At 41.3% G+C, this 20,563-nt stretch overlaps 1 protein-coding gene across 1 annotated transcript in view; it reads left to right on the top strand.

The window, feature by feature from the left end:
* The first annotated feature begins 11,738 nt into the window (after positions 1-11,738).
* LOC132865827 (basement membrane-specific heparan sulfate proteoglycan core protein-like) overlaps positions 11,739-20,563 on the top strand; it is an 18,576-nt gene continuing 9,751 nt past the window's right edge. Inside the window, exons 1-6 of the mRNA XM_060898324.1 lie at positions 11,739-11,889; positions 16,965-17,141; positions 17,779-17,913; positions 18,053-18,231; positions 18,323-18,518; positions 19,912-20,022. Of these exons, the coding sequence (XP_060754307.1) occupies positions 11,739-11,889; positions 16,965-17,141; positions 17,779-17,913; positions 18,053-18,231; positions 18,323-18,518; positions 19,912-20,022 (949 nt within the window). The remainder of the gene's footprint in view (positions 11,890-16,964; positions 17,142-17,778; positions 17,914-18,052; positions 18,232-18,322; positions 18,519-19,911; positions 20,023-20,563) is intronic.

The following is a 20,563-nucleotide window of genomic DNA, read 5'->3' as shown; positions in this document are numbered from 1 at the left end:
CCTAACGTACTTACGTAGTTCCTAATTTTATCAGTATACCCTTTTTACAGGAATATGTTCACACACACACACACACACACTTTCTTTGCAGTATATGACATTAAGACTGAAACCTGAGGGAGCCTCAGTATTCACTTAATCAGACCTGCTACATCTGGTTAATCCTCATCTCACACATGACATCATCGTGGCTCTCTGGGTGTGTCGCAAAATGTAATTGCTGTTCTTTAACACTTCTTGCTGTTTGCGTTTAGTTCTCTTTTATTTGCATTACAGGTCTTCAGCAGACACTCTTATCCAGAGCAATGTACAACATACCCAGAGCAACAGTTGGGGGTTAAATGCCTTGCTCAAGGGCACTTCAGCCATTCCGGCTGGTCTAGGGAATCGAACCGGTGACCTTTTGGTCCTAAAGCTGCTTCTCTAACCACTCTACCCCACAGCTTCTGCTCAACCAAAATGTTACGATATGAAACATTACCATTGCCTTTACCTATTTTTCTTTTACAAAATTAGCGCACAGATTCAAAAGAATTTTGTTTATGGTGATTGCCACAACACAATAAAACTGTTCAATAAGATGATTGTTAGGTTAATATAAGTATTATTCTTGACCAAGAAGGCAGTAATTTATTAAAATGGTGACAAAATTAAGGATTAACTTAAGGTTCAGTTAAAAATGACCTTCTGTCTCGGCTGGACATTGTTTGGGAGTCTGAACGACGCCAAGGTCTGTTTTGATGTCAGATCGACCCACACACACTTTAATGTTGGATGTAATGGTAGCCTTATTGCTGAACAAAGAGTTAAGACTTTATATTTTAGAGCTTTTTAAGATCCTTTATTATTTTGAACTATTGCATATACTATGGCAGTGATTTTAAACTGTTCCTGTGTAGCCTGACCTTCGTCCAGTGGAGAAGAACACTTCTTTGTTAGACCAAACATAGTCTTTGTTTAAAACATTGTCGTAAAAACATCTCACGCGCTTTGACGTGCGTAAATGAAATTGCTGAATTGCTGAAATATTATTTTGCTTATGATTGAAGGTTTCATTCACACACACATACATATGGAATTAAGATGAGATTTGCTGACCTAGCACATAGACACATATCAAAATGATGTCACTCACTCACACCCTCCCATAGACACACACACACACACACACACACACACACCCCTCTCTGAGGTCACACACACACACACACACACATTTGACAGACACAATAGCCGTTTGGAGAGATTATGATTTGTTATAAAAGGTGTTTGTAATCTTTAATCTTTGGCGAGAATACTGTGAATAAACAGCAGTTAAACCGATCTCTGGTTCTCTGTTTTTTTGCGGTGTTCCGTCCCAGAATTCTGCAGGTGGTACGAGGGCGGGGGTCCCGAGAAATAAGTTGACCGATTGACCTTCTAACTGGGTTGAACCTAACAATTTGGGGGCTCGTCCGGGATACTTCCCAATCAGGTAAGGCGTCTCTTTTAATTGATTAGTTTGATTGGTTGGACTTCTGCCTGGTTGGTGGTATCAGAAAAAAAAAAACAGTTGTTTTTATTTGGTAATCCTCGTAGATTTTGTCTGCGGGATGATTTTATTGGTAATCCTCGTGTAGAGGCACGGGACGTTTTTATCGTAGACTTTTGTTTACGGGATGTTTTTTGGTGACCCTCGTGGAAGAGCCACGGGAAGATTGGTTAAACCTCGTGTAAAAACACGGGAAGGCTATCCTCGTAATTTGTTTACAGGAAGGTGACCCTCGTGAAGTGAAGGAGCTGTCACGGGAAGAGCGCGCTTTTTATGTTAAACCCATAATAATTGCCCTAATTAATCTCGGGACTGATTCCTTTGTGCCACCATGGGGGGAAAAATTGTATTATATTAATTGTATTATTGTATTAAGGTACCCGGACCCCGAGAAAAAACCCACGGGATTGGATGAATTGCTGTGGTTTAGCATTCTACACAAATTCTAGACAATTTGGCCAGCTCAGTTTTGATTTAACCTCATCCAGGTATTTGCAATCTCTGGGAGCTGTGTAATGTATCTTTAATTGTTTTAGCATTTATATAAGGCATTTCTGGATATGCACAAAATAATGAAACAACAAATCAGTACTCTGGACATGAACAGTTAGAACTGTGTTCCTGGTGTGCATAAATGTCAAACCTTTGGTCAATCAAACCTGTATAACCAACTTCCAAAATCCTTATTTCCTTTATAAAATCCTTATAAGATGCAAATTAAAATTATTTACCTAAAATTTGAATGATAATTAACAATGATATATCCCAGGTACTTTTTATTCAATATTAATAATAATAAACTTTAAGAATGAATACAAGCTTCAATGTTTGACAAAAAACCACAAAGTGTAAATAAATGCGCTCTTTTATCATCGTCGGAATTGATTATAGCTCTAAATAAATATTGAAGTTTTTTTTTTGTTAAAAAGAATCCGTATAACTTTATTTGTACGCCCGTATACTATGTTTATTGAATCAAATCCGTATAAAATACGGACATTCTGTATAAGTTGACATGGGTGTGCATTTTAATCTCAACGAAAGCTTCACTGAATCGATTCTTTAGAACAAACTCGCATGCGTGTGAATCAATTTACTTGATTCACTCTTGATTCTTGACTCAGAAACTACGGAAACCTTATTTGTATTCCTGTTTTCAAATAGTAAACAATAATCACACTCTCATGCTGCATGAAATTAAAGTATGAACTTTCCTCAACCCATTACGTGTGCATGAACTCAACAAATGCAGCGTCTGTATCGATTCACTCGATCGAGTCATTTGTGTTTCGTCCCGAAAAAGATCCGAATCGTTTGTGAATCTCATCACTGTTAGAAATCCAAGAGAAGAGATCCTCTTCCCTTAACATCATCAGAGGAGAAATCTGCTTCTTAATCAATTAGTTTCAGCGTTTGGTGAGTAGATCATCTGCATTTTATTTTATATTCATTGTGTGTTGATAGTCCGAAACTTGTAACTGGAAGGTTATCAGGAAAGTCACGAGTGGTCCGCGAGCACTCTACAAGACTATTAATGCGTTTTAATAATTAATAGTGCAGCTATTAATGCAGTTTCATGTCTAGATCTTATAAATGATGAATACGAAGTTTTCAAAATTGAGAACTCCAGTTCCCATGATGCTTGTGAACTGGGCATGCGCACTGGATAAAAGAAAAAGCAGCTCTTTAGGGCAAAACTCTCGTCTCATCAGATTTGGGCAGTAATTCTATGCGTTCAGACCTTAAATAATGAAATAACTGTACAAGCAAATACAACACAAAAAACATTTTTTAAATATTCACTTAAATTAAACAGACATGGTAAAAACAGAAGAAATATATTTAAGGCTTAGAGTTTGATTAATTCAACCAAATCAAATATCACTCTCAGATTTGAAGATATTTATCAGGAATCATTTTTAAAATATTGAGTATTATACCACTTCCTGTTTAAAGGCATAATAAAAGGCATCAAATATATTTACCCTACGTGTGAATGGAAATGCCGAAAAGTTTAATGTTTAACCTAATGTTTAATGTTGATCTAAAACATTTTAAACTGATCGTGTAGTGGTCTAGTGGTTAGGATTCGGCGCTCTCACCGCCGCTGGTGTAGTGGTATTTTTATTAATCATATGTGATTCTAACCTTTAAATATCCTATATACTCCTCATCTCATCTCATTATCTCTAGCCGCTTTATCCTGTTCTACAGGGTCGCAGGCGAGCTGGATCCTATCCCAGCTGACTACGGGCGAAAGGCGGGGTACACCCTGGACAAGTCGCCAGGTCATCACAGGGCTGACACATAGACACAGACAACCATTCACACTCACATTCACACCTACGCTCAATTTAGAGTCACCAGTTAACCTAACCTGCATGTCTTTGGACTGTGGGGGAAACCGGAGCACCCGGAGGAAACCCACGCGGACACGGGGAGAACATGCAAACTCTACACAGAAAGGCCCTCGCCGGCCCCGGGGCTCGAACCCAGGACCTTCTTGCTGTGAGGCGACAGCGCTAACCACTACACCACCGTGCCGCCCCTATATACTCCTGTTTTAGCGAAATGTGGACTTGTCTTGTCTGGGAAGCATGAAATTAGTTCAACAGCGAGCTAACCCGCTTTTTACTTCATTTTTTGAACAATTGTCGTCATAATATTTAATATAAATATAATATTTTGAATAATTGTTCCGTCTCTATAGTCTCTCTGTCTCTTTCTCAGTCAGCATTGAGATAAGACTCCCAGACTGTTACAGAGAGCTATAATATAAACAAATAACTCATGCAAGAACAGCAGGCAAGGACACACAGAAATCTGCAATGAGCAGAGAAAATCATTATTTTTGGCACTTTCTCACAATAATAAATTTAATAAGTAATCTCTTTATATTATTAGGTAAATTCCATAGACATAAAGTCAAAATATCCAAGACAACCAATTCTCATTAATACTGTTAATTGAATTAAAAATGTATTTTGAGTCTCTGTCACATATCGAATCCAACAAAGAGTGCTTATCAGCTATTCAATTTTATTCAAATTACATTCAGTGAAATTGTTTGTCATTTCAATTTGCCCTGTTTTTTATCTCCTTATCTTTCTTTAAACTTATTGTTACTTATGAGGCTAAGCTTAACCATGTTCCTCCTAATTGATATGAAATGCTCTGATTAACTGTTTGCTGAGTTTTAAACCTCCATATTTTTGTCTTTAAAAACCACAGAGGATATGGAATGGATAGGCTTTTAATGTATTTAGTTAACCATAATTTTTTTCAGCAAGAAACAGTTAACAAACGTTTACTTGAATAACTTTTTGTTTATAAATCGGAGACTTGGGTTTATCTTTATTTAACCATTAAGGAAAAAAAACTTCATAAATTATCATGATTATGATACATTGGCTTGTATAAGTATTCATTGTCCTTGAACCTTTCCGCATTTTGTTGCACTGCAACCTGGAACTTAAATTGACATGAAACTACACAAAATATGATTTAATAAGCAGCACCTCTCTCTCTGGATGTCATCCTACAGTCTCTTCTCGAGCAAGGCGTGGTGAGACACTTTACACAAGATTTACGTAAGATTAATGAATTGATTGTTTCTTCTGTAATATCACAGGTTCCTGCCATTAATGATCTCTGTTCTGCCTTTTTTCCACGCACATGAGGAGATAGCGTTTGGACTCAAGGATTCATTTGACTCTCCTGCTGTTTTTTTTTCAGCTGTAATTTATAACGCGCTCTGTGACCTTCTCCCTCCCTCGGGACTCTGTGGTCTGTGTGTTCTGGTGTCTGCTGAGTCACCAGAAATCTGCCAAGACACTGACACTTGCGCCGCTTCAACATCTGGCGCATAAGGGCTTTAAGGTTTCCAGAACCAAGCTGCAATATTGTATGGACACTTAAGTATTTGAACTTTTGAAGTTTTGAACTTTCTCAAGGCTGTCATTCTAGACACAAAACGCCCTGCAGCTAAACATGCACTGATGTCTTTTCTGGGTCAGAAAATGGATCCCTGACTGCTCTTTATATAACAAGCTTCTCCGTTCTGCAATCTCTCATCACGATCCACTGCAACATCCTTTGACCTGGACTGACGCTATGGTGGTCGCTTATCACTCCCTCAGAAGCACCCTTTGTTCCGCCCCTGGGTTACCTGCTCACTTCAAACCCTTCCACCTCTGTGCCTGTGGACACCGGGGCACGGCCTCTGGGGAGCGTGAGGGGGGGGAAATGCATCATTGTGCGTTTTTATCCAAAACATTAGACATTGTTGCTCAAGGCTTACCTGCGTGTCTAGGGGCTGTCTCCGCATGTGCTTTGATGGTTTTAGATGTGGAAAAATTGATTTTGTCTCACCCACTGATTTTGCACTCATCACATCAAGTTAAACAGGTGTTGCAAAATTTACAGACCCATTAAATTAATTTATCAGTACTTTAATAGATAATTAAATTAACATATGACTATTTATTCTCTGTTCTACTAACAATCTCGAAATTCGTGTCACATCCTCTTTTGATAATGTAGGTCGCGCTCTGGCACGCCTCCTTAATTCTCGGGATGATACTTGGGATGACATTGATATTGTCTGTCTAAAAATCATACATACTACTAGTATCAGGTCTGATCTCTTCCCTCCAGCCCTCTAGGGATGGGGGATGTACTCTTTGTTGATGGTTCTTGTTCTAAACCCTCAGACGGTTCTTGTTTTATAATTTATAATATTATCACTCTGTGGTTATTCTGTGTGTTCAATCAATATCAGCCTGATATTCTGCATGAGACATACGCTCTTCCTTTCTCATTTGATTTTTGTCATCTTGATTGTGGACAAATTCTCTAAATGGGTAGAAGTTTTCCCTGTTCTCGAGAGAACACGAAGGTAGTTCACTCGTACTCTGGCAAAATAAATAATACCTAGTTATAATAATAATAATGATACATTTTATTTATAAGTGCCTTTCAAGGTACCTAAGGACACTGGACAGTAAAATAAGAAAAACAAACAATAAAAGCAGAACAATAAAATAACAACAATAAAATAATAAGAAATCAATAATAATTATTATTATAATTATGGGGTTTCAAATGCCATAGACTCAGACAAGGGTACCCCTTTCACCTCAAAGGTCACACAAAACCTTTGTAAGTATCTCTAAACTAAACTGCTGTTTTCACATTCCTCAATCCTCTGGTATCGTAGAACGTACTAATTGAACATTGAAAGACAAATTAATTAAGGTCATGCAGGACACAGGTTTGGTTCTGTAATCCATAATTCATTCTGGCTGAAATTCGTGTGACACCAAGAAATTATTCTCCCCTGGAAGAAGGGAACTCCGGCTCCGGGTACCTCTGATTTGAAAATGCATATGGATGAGTATTCTGCAGCCCTTATAGATAAGTTGCATAAAATTTGTACCAAGGTCAATAATACAATATTATCTCCACCACACACCCCTTTCACGTGGGAGACAAGTGCTGGTGTGATTTTTTAAAGTAATGATTTGGACAATGGGCGGCACGGTGGTGTAGTGGTTAGCGCTGTCGCCTCACAGCAAGAAGGTCCTGGGTTCGAGCCCCGTGGCCGGTGAGGGCCTTTCTATGCAGAGTTTGCATGTTCTCCCCGTGTCCGCGTGGGTTTCCTCCGGGTGCTCCGGTTTCCCCCACAGTCCAAAGACATGCAGGTTAGGTTAACTGGTGACTCTAAATTGAGCGTAGGTGTGAGTGTGAGTGTGAATGGTTGTCTGTGTCTATGTGTCAGCCCTGTGATGACCTGGCGACTTGTCCAGGGTGAACCCCGCCTTTCGCCCGTAGTCAGCTGGGATAGGATCCAGCTCGCCTGCGACCCTGTAGAACAGGATAAAGCGGCTACAGATAATGAGATGAGATGAGATTTGGACAATTGGGAAAACAATATAATGGGCCTGCAGACATAGTCGCCATTACTTTTGCTGCTGTTTTAACTGATCTTTTTCCACAGTGGATCCATGCCACGCGATTGAAGAAGGCTCCATAACAAAGTTGTGTTACAATAACAAGTTTGCTACTAATGTTTTCTCTGTGTCCCGAGAATCTCTGTTCTCTCTCTCTGTCTCTCTATTTCTGAGCTCTACACAGATTCGACTGAGAATCCTCAAGACGTTGTGAACAAAGAGGGGAAGAGATTTTGCGCCCCGTTTGGAACCAGTCATCCTCACTACAACCATGACAGTTCTCATCACGGGTTTCATGACTTCATTGTTGCTCGGGGCAGGGTTACCCGCTCGAGCCTTCGTGACTGCTTCATCTTTGCTCGGGGCAGGGTTACCCGCTCGAGCCTTCTGGACCACTTCATTGCTCGGGGCAGGGTTACCCGCTCGAGCTGGACTTCATTGCCCGGGGCAGGGTTACCCGCTCGAGCTGGACTTCATTGCTCGGAGCAGGGTTACCCGCTCGAGCTGGACTTCGAGACAACATCTTCTGGACTAACTTCGCTAACTGGACTGCACAAGCGCACACCACACGAATGTGTTATGTCTTTCATCTGATGCCATTTTCTACTATTATTACACATCTCTATGCTCTGAAACTCTGTATTCTTACAGGACTCTGTTCTCACTATAGGTCGATATGCCTTCTAATTTCATTTTCCCCCTCACTGTTTTAGAACAAATTACTCTGAAGGAAGTAGCGTGTATCTGGGAATTAAGAGGTTTTGAGTTTCTCTAATCTCCGGTGAGGTGGGACGAGGGCTGATTGGGCATGCCCGCCCTCTGAGCACCAATATACGTCAAGAAGGTCAAAGATTAACTCAAGATTAATTCTCGATGTAATCACATATATGATCATGAGGTGATAATATATGGTCCTAGGATTTGATAATAGTGATACTGTTATCAAAGGGGGGATTGTTAGGTTTATATAAGTATTATTCTTGACCAAGAAGGCAGTAATTTATTAAAATGCTGACAAAATTAAGGATTAACTTAAGGTTCAGTTAAAAATGACCTTCTGTCTCGGCTGGACATTGTTTGGGAACATTTTGATATGAAATGTGTATTTTTGATCAGAGATGTGTCTGAACGACGCCAAGGTCTGTTTTGATGTCAGATCGACCCACACACACTTTAATGTTGGATGTAATGGTAGCCTTATTGCTGAACAAAGAGTTAAGACTTTATATTTTAGAGCTTTTTAAGATCCTTTATTATTTTGGACTATTGCATATACTATGGCAGTGATTTTAAACTGTTCCTGTGTAGCCTGACCTTCGTCCAGTGGAGAAGAACACTTCTTTGTTAGACCAGACATAGTCTTTGTTTAAAACATTGTCGTAAAAACATCTCACGCGCTTTGACATGTGTAAATGAAATTGCTGAATTGCTGAAATATTATTTTGCTTATGATTGAAGGTTTCATTCACACACACATACATATGGAATTAAGATGTGATTTGCTGACCTAGCACATAGACACAGATATCAAAATGATGTCACTCACTCACACCCTCCCATAGACACACACACACACACACACACACACACACACACACACACACACACACACACACCCCTCTCTGAGGTCACATACAAACACACACACATTTGACAGACACAATAGCCGTTTGGAGAGATTATGATTTGTTATAAAAGGTGTTTGTAATCTTTCATCTTTGGCGAGAATACTGTGAATAAACAGCAGTTAAACCGATCTCTGGTTCTCTGTTTTTTTGCGGTGTTCCGTCCCAGAATTCTGCAGGTGGTACGAGGGCGGGGGTCCCGAGAAATAAGTTGACCGATTGACCTTCTAACTGGGTTGAACCTAACAATGAGCATCATGCCCACCATGGACAATTTCTCTCCAGACCAACAGAGGTCACCCTCACTCTTCTTTTTATATTCTTTTGTTGTCTGCCCACTTCTTTTCTTGATTGTGCACATCTTTTTTTGTGTTCCCCGTAATTAGTTACCAAAGCATTGGGGGTATGTTTGAGTTTGTTATTGTTACTTTGTATTGTAGGTTTTACACCCTGAGTAGTTTTTCTTTTCCGCATGTTGTGCTCGAGAGCATGTGCATGTTCATACTGAGCTTATGAAAATGAACAACCATGTGAGATGCATTGCCATAAATCCTGGCATGTGGACCAGGAGAGAAATATGGAGGGGATTTCCACAACTCCACACATGAGGGATGGCCAAAGTTACCTTTCCTGTCTTCTTCCCCTGACTGTGGTCAGGAGGTACATGGAAGCCTCTGGGTGCAAGCTTCAAGGCTGAAGTGCTAGCTGTTCATGTAGTCAAATTGGGGTAACTTCCCAAAATGTTGCTTTAATTCCCTGCATCTGGCAAGCAGAAATTACTCCAAGACTCAGTGGATCGCCTTGAGGCTGAGTAGCTTTATTGCCATGAAAAGGAATGCAGTTCAAAACAAAATATCTGCTTTGCAGCACTGTTTTTTTTTTCTTTTTCCTCCTTGCTCCAGTACTACATTATCCATAATTCAATGCTCTTAAAGCACACCTGCTACATTTTACAACACTACCCCCCACTCTGGGTGGCAACTACATCATTCCAACCCAGCATAAACATATCTAAATGCCCATCCATCCATTATCTCATCTCATCTCATTATCTCTAGCCGCTTTATCCTGTTCTACAGGGTCGCAGGCAAGCTGGATCCTATCCCAGCTGACTATGGGCGAAAGGCGGGGTTCACCCTGGACAAGTCGCCAGGTCATCACAGGGCTGACACATAGACACAGACAACCATTCACACTCACATTCACACCTACGCTCAATTTAGAGTCACCAGTTAACCTAACCTGCATGTCTTTGGACTGTGGGGGAAACCGGAGCACCCAGAGGAAACCCACGCGGACACGGGGAGAACATGCAAACTCCACACAGAAAGGCCCTCGCTGGCCACGGGGCTCAAACCCGGACCTTCTTGCTGTGAGGCGACAGCGCTAACCACTACACCACCATGTCACCCCATCCATTATCTATACTGCTTATCTGTCAGTGTCATGGGGGAACTGGAGCCAATCTCGGCTGACTTTGGGTGAGAGATGGGGTACCCGATCCCTGGGGAGGTTGCTGATCTATCACAGAGCTAACACAGAGATGAGCAACCACTCACATTCCACCTATGGTCAATTTAGAGTAGCCAGTTGACCTAATCCACTTGTCTTTGGATTGTGGGAGGAAACCAGAGCACCTTAAGGAAACCCAGGAAGGCATGGGAAGAACATGCAAACTCCATACAGAAAAGCCTGTCAGTGTCATGGGGGAGCTGGAGCCAATCTCCGCTGACTTTGGGTGAGAGATGGGGTACCCGATCCCTGGGGAGGTTGCTGAGATGAGATTCAAACCCAGAACCTTCTGTCTGTGAGCCAATAGTGCTGACCACTGCACTGCCAATACATAAATGTCATTTTACATGTCCTTTTACAAGTCCATTCAGGCTTCCAGTACCCACTAGTACCTCCACTTGATGAAGTAACAGTGACCTGTCCATTTCAATCCATATTCCAAACAGTTCAGTTCTTTGAGAATTAGTGCTGTGAAGGGTAGTGCAGTGTGTAGAGTCTTAGTAGCTTCATTGCATGGACTGTATTCTCTCCAACAATTGTCTGGGGACTCTGTAAAAGAGACATTAGTAATGCCTACACACATTTACACATTATTGATTACAGCTCAAGGACTAGTAGTTCAGGACAGACTTGAGTTATACTTCAATATCACATTCCTCAAACATTTCCCAAACAAGAGAAACAAGAACATTTGATAAGTTTCAACCACATTAGGAAATACTTCTATATACACCACACCCAATCCTCAGGACCTTTCTTTTAAACAGATTAACACAGAATAATAGCATGTCTAGTCATAACAGCTTTTGTTTTGAATTGAATTGGGAAGCTATAGCCAAATGGTTAGAGAAGCAGCTTTTGGACCAAAAGGTCACTGGTTTGATTCTCTGGACCAGCAGGAATGGCTGAAGTGCCCTTGAGCAAGGCACTAAACCCCCAACTGCTCCCCAGGCTGCTCTGGGTATGTTGTATGTTGCTCTGGATAAGAGTATCTGCTAAATGCCATTAATCTAAATGCCATTAACTGCTCCTGCTTGGCCTTGTAGCGGGAGTGTAGTTCTGAGTGGGCCAAAGGAAAATCCTCTCTTGTTCCTATTGCACTGCACTACCCCCAAGAGCATGAACCTCCTCAGCACTCAAAGGAGCCAGAAGGTAGACGGTGCAGAAAGGGGAACAGGACCGATGAGCATCCACTTGTGGTGCCTCAGTCTCTTCAGGGTTCCAGTCTTTGGTGTGCTTGAGAGCCCAGCTGTTGTCGAGGGTAGTGCAAGTGTGATGGTTTCAGTTTGTCATTGTGGGCAGTCATTCAGTTGTCCCAATATGAACTATGGCCCTTCAGACGATGGTAGGGTTTTCCTTACTTTATCCTTGACTCTCTTGGTGCTCTTTATGAGATACTACACAGCATCATCTACATGTTACTGGGTGCGGCATTTGTTGCCAAGAAACCGCAAAGAAGTGTAAACTCCTTTGTCCTGAAGATGTCAGAAAACTTAATTCCAGCTTCACCTCTGACTGTTACAAAGCACCAGTGTTGTAGTCGAGTCACTAAACCTTGAGTCCGAGTCCAGTCTCGAGTCCCCAGTGTTCAAGTCCGAGTTAAGTCCAAGTCATTAAAGAAAATTGTGAGTCAAGTCCACTATTGATCTGAGTCGAGCCTGAGAACAAGACTCCAACTGCACCATGTGATGGTGTCTGTTGCTGCCTTTATGTGAAAGTGTCTCTGCTACTGTGTTGGACTAACGTTCCTGCTCTACTGCCACATTTTAGTTAACAGGCTACAGATAAAAAGCTTGTTCATCGCTCAGCAAGCTCCACCCACTATCAACAGAGCAATGAATGTAGCATGTCACTTCCTTCTCTGGGTGGAGTCTTACCAAATGACGATTGAAGTTTGAGGTTGTCCCTGTTGTCTCCTTGATAGTTCTTCTACATATGGAACACATAGCAGTCCATTTTTTTCCCACTGCACGAGAAGTCTGTATAAGCAAAGCGGACAATCCTAGCGGCGTTCTCTCCAGGCATTTTAGCGCCATTAACGTTAGTTTGTTCCTGAACATGACGTATGAACAGGTGAATGTGCTTCTCTTGCACAAAATTAGTATAAAAATTAACATAGATATAAATATAAATATCTTATGCCAAATTATTATGGCATGTTACAAAAAATAAGGAAAAAATCTGAGTCCTCGTCTCTAATTTACGAGTCCGAATGCAGTTAATGAATGAGTCCGAGTCCGAGTCGTCAGTGTTCAAGTCCAAGTCAAGTCACGAGTCCTTAAAATTAGGGCACGAGTCGGACTTGAGTCTGAGTCCTGGTGAGCCTGCAAAGCACTGACACTGGAGACTCCTTCCAGAAAACTTCACCACATCACTGATTACACACATTTTTTAATCTGTTTATGATCAATGGAGCGTCTGCTATACACGCCCCTGTGAATGACCTGTCACTATAGAAACAATAACATATCAGAGCAAAAGCATTAGTATGAACCTGCACTACTGTCAGAGCTGCTGTTATAGAGAATTAATCAACACCTTCCCTCTGACCAATCAGAGATCAGAACTCAGCAGTGCTGTGGAGTAAAGATTAATAATGGATAAGTGCAGATTACAGACACACTCGGAAATGTTTACAGGTTTACCCATGCATGCGCACGTACACGTACACTTATTACCCCTCCCTCCCTTCCCCCCACCCCTTTTTTTAAACCCAGACTGTGGACTCTTCTTCTGTTTGCAGATGATGAACCTTTGTGCTGTGATTAAACACAAGACCAGATTAGAGGTCAAACACCGGCACACGGCAGGGGCAGCATGCAGAGTCTGTTCACCCTCACGTGGAAATCTAGTCACATTCGTTATGCACAACACACACACACACACACACACACACACTGCTGCTGCAGTGTATTCATCACATTTTCAGATTTTTAGTAACCTGTAATGCTGAGATCAAACAGCACGTGTTGTGTAAAGTGTGCGCTGAGTGTGTGTTGGGGGCGGATGGAGTGAGATGTGATGAAATGATGGATGGAGGGAGGGGGACTGAGAGTAAACAAACAGATCCACAGACTGAAGAAGAGACAGAGTGACAGAGAGATATCTATCTTTTCATCATGGAGGTCATCAGGGTGACACTGATCTGTTCCAGTCTTCTTCTAACAGGTAACAACAAAATACATGAACTTTATTTCAGTCTCAGTCTCTCAAACCAGTAAACACTGTTCCATGTTCTAGTTAATCAGGAAATAAACATGTTCACGTGCAGGGTTCTGACCCGAGGTTCCTACAGTTAGGATTAAAACAGCAGTTCCAAGAAAATTATTATTATTATTATTATTATTATTATTATTATTATTATATTTTAATTTAGTTGAATGTGTAATTTAGTGAAATCACATTCTGACAGGTTGATAAAAAGCAATATTTTTGAAAATGATGAAATGATGAACTGTAACATTTGTTTCGAGTTTTTACAGAATTTTGAGCTCTAAAAGATCTGAACAGACTGTAGCATCTTTATAAACGAACTGTCTTTCAACTTTTTTGCTTTAAAAATTTTAAAACATGATTCATATGTAGAATTTTTATCAATCAATCAATCAATCAATCAATCAATCAATCAATCAATCAATCAATCAATAACTTCATTAAAGTGTCAAACTTATAGCTGGCCACAAGTAGCCTACTAACTAGGGACACTAGCTATAAATAAAAATATGAATAAAATTTGAAATATATACTTCTATATAATCTTAAAGATAAACGATAAATCTTAAATCTTCAATGTATACTATAAAGCTTAGAAAATCCTAACTGTTATTCTCAACCAACCCCCCCCCCCCCCCAATTTATAATCTTAAACATGTACAATAAAACATTAATTCTGCATTAAAATGTTTAATATATATTCTGGGTAAAACTAATCAAATCTTCAAATCTAAATACCAGTATTAAATTCTATATTATCTTAATATAATTAATATTATAAATAAATAAATAAATAAATATATTTACTTTAAAGAATGTGCGTAGGATTTGTTTGTTTGTTTACTTAAATAAAAAAGGATCTCTGCCAGATCTTCTTAAAGAAAATGTAAGGCTTTTTTTTGTAAAAAGGACCTGTGTGTAGGTTTTGTTTCATTTTAAAACAATTATACATACAACATTTTTAAGACTCTATATATTTAATCTTTAAAGCATGCATATGCAGGAATTTCTTTTAAAGCAGCTATATGTAGTTTTTAAAAATCGATTTAAAAAAACATAATATGAAGAATTTAGGATTAAAACCAAAGGACAGGTAGGAAGGATGAGTTCCCCTTTTTAATGATTAGTATGCAGAACTAACTTTATTTGTTTGTTTGTGGATCTCGCTGTAAAGTCCTTGGTATTTAAACCTGTACTGATGCACGTTATAGGTGATTTTTGAAATCAGGTGAATCTGGATTCAGCGAGGTGATTCTAGATTTATCTTGGTGAATTAGGTCAACATTCTTAAAAGGGATTTTTTTTGGGGGGGGGCAACGACGACTAGTTAAAAATAAAGGGGGCTTGGATTTTTTAGGGAGTTCATAACCACTCTCTATTCCCCTTTCATATCTTCTAATACCTCTCAACCCAGAATTACACTTACACACCTGCCTTTTCTGATTGACATGCCCCCCCCCCACCACACACACTCTTTACTGTCCTTGCTGGGAATCAAACATGGGACTTTCTCCTTTGAAAGCCACCACTTTACCACTGCAGCATCCTAATTCACTGAGGTAACGCTAGGATCACCTGATTTCAAACGCCACCTGTAACATTCATCTCATCTAATCTCATTATCTCTAGCTGCTTTATCCTGTTCTACAGGGTCGCAGGCAAGCTGGAGCCTATCCCAGCTGACTACGGGTGAAAGGCGGGGTACACCCTGGACAAGTCGCCAGGTCATCACAGGGCTGACACATAGACACAGACAACCATTCACACTCACATTCACACCTACGCTCAATTTAGAGTCACCAGTTAACCTAACCTGCATGTCTTTGGACTGTGGGGGAAACCGGAGCACCCGGAGGAAACCCACGCGGACACGGGGAGAACATGCAAACTCCGCACAGAAAGACCCTCGCCGGCCACGGGGCTCGAACCCAGAACCTTCTTGCTGTGAGGCGACAGCGCTAACCACTACACCACCGTGCCACCCCACCTGTAACATTACTTATAAAATATTATGACATAAAATTGGATCTGAAATCCTTTAAAGTAACAATGAGGGCCAATCTAAATTCAGGGCACGTGTAAACATCTCAGTATGATGTCTGATCCAGGGATCCTAATGAGTGAACCCGAGGGCCCCTTTAAATATCTCGTTTATAGTGATGTACGGTAACTGTAGAGCACAAAACCTGCTGGAATGACTATCTGTCTCTGTGCTTACAGTGTGCAGGATCGCTTCTCTCATACTTCTCTCATCTCCCTTCTCAGATGAAGGAAGCCGAACTAGTCACCCTGTACAGTTTATCCTCCTGTATTTACTCTTTTAACCAACAGAGAGCTTTTTAATGAGTTGGCTGTTTGGAACAAACCTGCCGCGGTGAGCGTCTGTGACCGACCTTAAAGAACCATGTCACAGAAGAAATGCAGCCCAAAACAAAACAAAACCCAGACAATTAACTCAACTAATCAGATTTTTAAAACCTTCCTGGTTGTGTTGGAGCAGAAAAGCAGTCAGAGAGTCACTGTGAGCTGAAACACAAACCCCACGCACTGCTGGAGCTGTTCTCTGGATCAGATCATCTGCTCAAGCCTGTAGATGTAGATGTAGCAAGTTACATCCTTACACTTGGTTGAAAAAGAGTTTTGTACACGGACAGAGTGGGATTAATTCCTTGATTGACATGATTCTTAAGGTAATTCTCCATCCTGTGCTTTTGGAAAAATTCAAGCCCTAAAAATGTCTCAGTGTTTTTTGATGACCTTGATAGTCGTCTGATGATTTTAGTTCCTGGTGAGGTTCCTGGCATGGTAGTGCAGTGGGTATCATAGTGAGAAGGTTCTGGGTTCAAACCTTATGGTCAACTGGGGTCTTTCTGTGTGTTCTCCTAGTGTCTGGGTGGGTTTCCTCCGGGTGCTCCGGTTTCCCCCACATTCCAAAAGTGACTCTGAATCCCCCAGGTGTGAAAGTAAGTGTGATGGTTGCTCGGCGACCTGTCCCAGGAGTACCCCGCCTCTGACCTGGAGTCAGCTGGGAAAATAATCCCCAGTCTCCCCAATAATCTCCAGTCTCCCTGAACCACTGGGTCATTTTAGTGTACTGAACGCTGACAGGATTAAAATATTAGTACCCTTGAGAATATTTGTTTTTATCTGTAATGATTTCAGCACTGGCTCAGAAGCCGGTTGTGTCCATCGAGCCTCGCAGCATTGCCATTAAACAGGATGATACGGTGAGCTTCCGGTGCCGAGTGACCAGCGGTGCTCAGCCTGTCCAGCTGGAGTGGAAACGACCCAACAACCAACCATTACCAGGTGGGATTTAGAGTGCGCTTGGTGGACGTGATCTCACACCATGCTGTTACTGATCATCTTCACCGAACACCTTTCAGAGATTTGCCACCAATTATATTTTTATCTACTTTTTATCCACTTATAGTTACACTTAACGCTCATTGAAACAAGATTGTCACTTACATTATAGCAGCTATAAACAGTCGTTCCCTCACCAGCCTCTCGCTATTCTCTCTCTCTCTCTCTCTCTCTCTAACTTAAAAAGTGCTGTTACTATAGAAACCATAACACATTACAACGAGAGCATTAATATAAACCTGCGCTACAGTCAGAGCTGCTGTTATCAAGAATTAATCAGCACCTTCCCTTCTGACCAATCAGAGTCCAGAACTGATCAGCACTCAAATGTAAACAGTTAAATAAATGAAAATCTACTGAATGAATGTTAATTATTAATAATAACTAACACCTGAAACAAAATTGGTTCTGATGCTCCTCAATTCGTTATACAGGACCGTCCCTGCTGCTCTCAGCCAATAGAAATGCACTGTTTTATGCCAATATTTTTAAACAATGAAAAATGTAATAAATAACAGAATTAAGCTTGTCATGTGACATTTTGTTTGTTGTTGTTTTATTTCTTTACTTTCATTCCCAGATAATGTTAAAGTTGGCCCTGACGGCTCAGTTCTGACCATCGCTTTTGCGCGCCCTGGTAACCAGGGACAGTACCGCTGCGTAGCAACCAACGCACAAGGCAAAGCCACCATGACAGCGACACTTACCGTGAAGCGTGAGTCCAGTGTGATCATATACATGTGTGTGTGTGTGTGTGTGTGTGTGTGTGTGTGTGTGTGTGAGAGAGAGAGAGATTTTTAAAAAATATAATACCATATTTATGATGTGTGTGTGTGTGTGTGTGTGTGTGTTAGAGCCTCCAAAGGTGCGTGTGACCCCTGCCAGCCAAGTAAAGGTAAAAGTGGGTGGAGTCACATCTCTGGTGTGCCATGCTTCTGGAAAGCCCCGCCCATCCATTACCTGGTTTAAACAAGAAGCAGGAAAAGAACTTCTATTGGTTTCCACAACGACAGGCTCCAGTCTGACAGTGAAGGTGTGTGTGTGTGTGTGTGTGTGTGTGTGTGTGTGTGTGTGTGTGTGTGTAGAAAGGTGGAGTCAAGTGTTCACCTTGTGTGTATTTGTAGGTGACGGTTGCAGCACCACAGGATGGCGGGACGTTTGTGTGTCGTGCTCAAAACAAGGATGGCACAGCCGAGGAGAAGGTGGAGCTTAAGGTAGAGGGCAGGGCCCCGGCTGCTACACCGCCCACGGCTACGGTTCTCCCAACGGACGTGATAGCTGTTGAGGGACAAACAGTGACCATATACTGCCAAGCGACCGGTAGCACACACACAGCACACACACAGCACACACCAGGCTTGTCATACTCGAGTCAGACTTGTACCCTAATTTTAAGGACTCGTGACTCGACTCGGACTTGATCACTGATGACTCAGACTTGGACTCGGACTCGTGCATTAACTGCATTCGGACTCGTAAACTGGAAACGAGGACTCTGAGTTTTTCTTTATTTTTTGAAACAACATAATTTGGCATAAGATATTTATATCTACATTAATTTTTGTACTAATTTCGTGCAAGAGTGTCACACCTGCGTGCCTTGGCGCGTGCATCAGATAGACTCTTGGGTGCGCTCCGGACAGCGCCGAGCGGACTCTCTTGCCATAAACAATTCGCACCTGCACAGGATTAAGGTGCAATCAATGCGCTGATATAAAAACTGTGAAAACACACTTACTTTGCGAAGTATTGAGTTGCATTGCTGACACATTACTGAGCCTTATTTCCTTGTTTGGGTTCCTGATCCCTGATTTCCTGTTTCTCGTCTTTGATTCTACCGAGTCTACGATAGCCTGTTTGTGCCTCGCTCGACCTGTCGCCTGTTTCACTGTTTTATGATTTTTCCTGCCGTTCTGGATTGTTTATCGTCTTCACTTGTATTAATAAACACACCTTCTGCACTTACATCCGTCTCCCAACCATCTCTGACAGAATACTTCACACTCCCTGATAAAGAGAAGCACATTCACCTGTGGGTGGCACGGTGGTGTAGTGGTTAGCGCTGTCGCCTCACAGTAAGAAGGTCCTGGGTTCGAGCCCCGTGGCCGGCGAGGGCCTTTCTGTGTGGAGTTTGCATGTTCTCCCCGTGTCTGCGTGGGTTTCCTCCGGGTGCTCCGGTTTCCCCCACAGTCCAAAGACATGCAGGTTAGGTTAACTGGTGACTCTAAATTGAGCGTAGGTGTGAATGTGAGTGTGAATGGTTGTCTGTGTCTATGTGTCAGCCCTGTGATGACCTGGCGACTTGTCCAGGGTGAACCCCGCCTTTCACCCGTAGTCAGCTGGGATAGGATCCAGCTCGCCTGCGACCCTGTAGAACAGGATAAAGCGGCTACAGATAATGAGATGAGACGTTCACCTGTTCATACGCCATGTTCAGGAACAAACTAATGTTAATGGGGCTGAAACAGACACGTCACATGGTGCGGTTAGAGTCTTGTTCTCGGACTCGACTCAAATCAATAGTGGACTCGACTCGGCTCTAAATTTTCTTTAATGACTCGGACTTGAACACTGGGGACTTGAGACTGAACTCGGACTCGAGGTTTAGTGACTCGACTACAACACTGATACACACACTCTGTACACACTCTGTACACACTCAGCATAAAACTCACCAAGTGGTTTGATGAATAAACTCCGCCTCTTTTCCCAGGTTCCCCTACTCCTGTTATTACCTGGTCTAAGCTGCGTGCTCCATTGCCATGGCAGCACAAGGCCGAGGGAGGAACTCTGACACTCAGTAGCGTCGGACGGCAGGATTCGGGTCAGTGTCCTAAATCACTCACTTCTGCACGTAGCAGTGAGGATCAGTCGTGTGGACGAGGAAAGACAGGAAGTGACCTTGAAACTTGTCATGAAGATTTAGACAGAAGAAATAATTAATTAAAGAACTATGATAAAAATGATTATTATACTTATTTCATTCCATCAAAACTGAACACAAAATATAAAAAAAATCCCTTTCTGTTTCTAAAGAACTTTAATGACGGATTTCAGAGTAAATTAAAATATTCTTAATGAAAGTTTTTACATTCAGTGACATGGAGGCGGTGGATAAATGGGCTACTGTACATACGAGACTATAATAACATATAATGAAAATTAGCTCCAGAATAAATATCATAAAAATCAAAAACATGAAAATGAAAAAGAAAAGGTAGAGTTAATGACTATTAGAAAAAAATAATTTTATTAATTTATAGTTGGCATATTTATTAACTTAACAGATAAAAAGAACAAAAACATAAATCAAATTAATTATGTACATTTATTGGCAAAATTTATTTCTACAATTTATGCATGTA

The sequence above is a fragment of the Neoarius graeffei genome, chromosome 18 (assembly GCF_027579695.1).
Source record: "Neoarius graeffei isolate fNeoGra1 chromosome 18, fNeoGra1.pri, whole genome shotgun sequence".
Classification (NCBI taxonomy): domain Eukaryota; kingdom Metazoa; phylum Chordata; class Actinopteri; order Siluriformes; family Ariidae; genus Neoarius; species Neoarius graeffei.
This window is presented reverse-complemented; position numbering and strand designations above follow the sequence as displayed.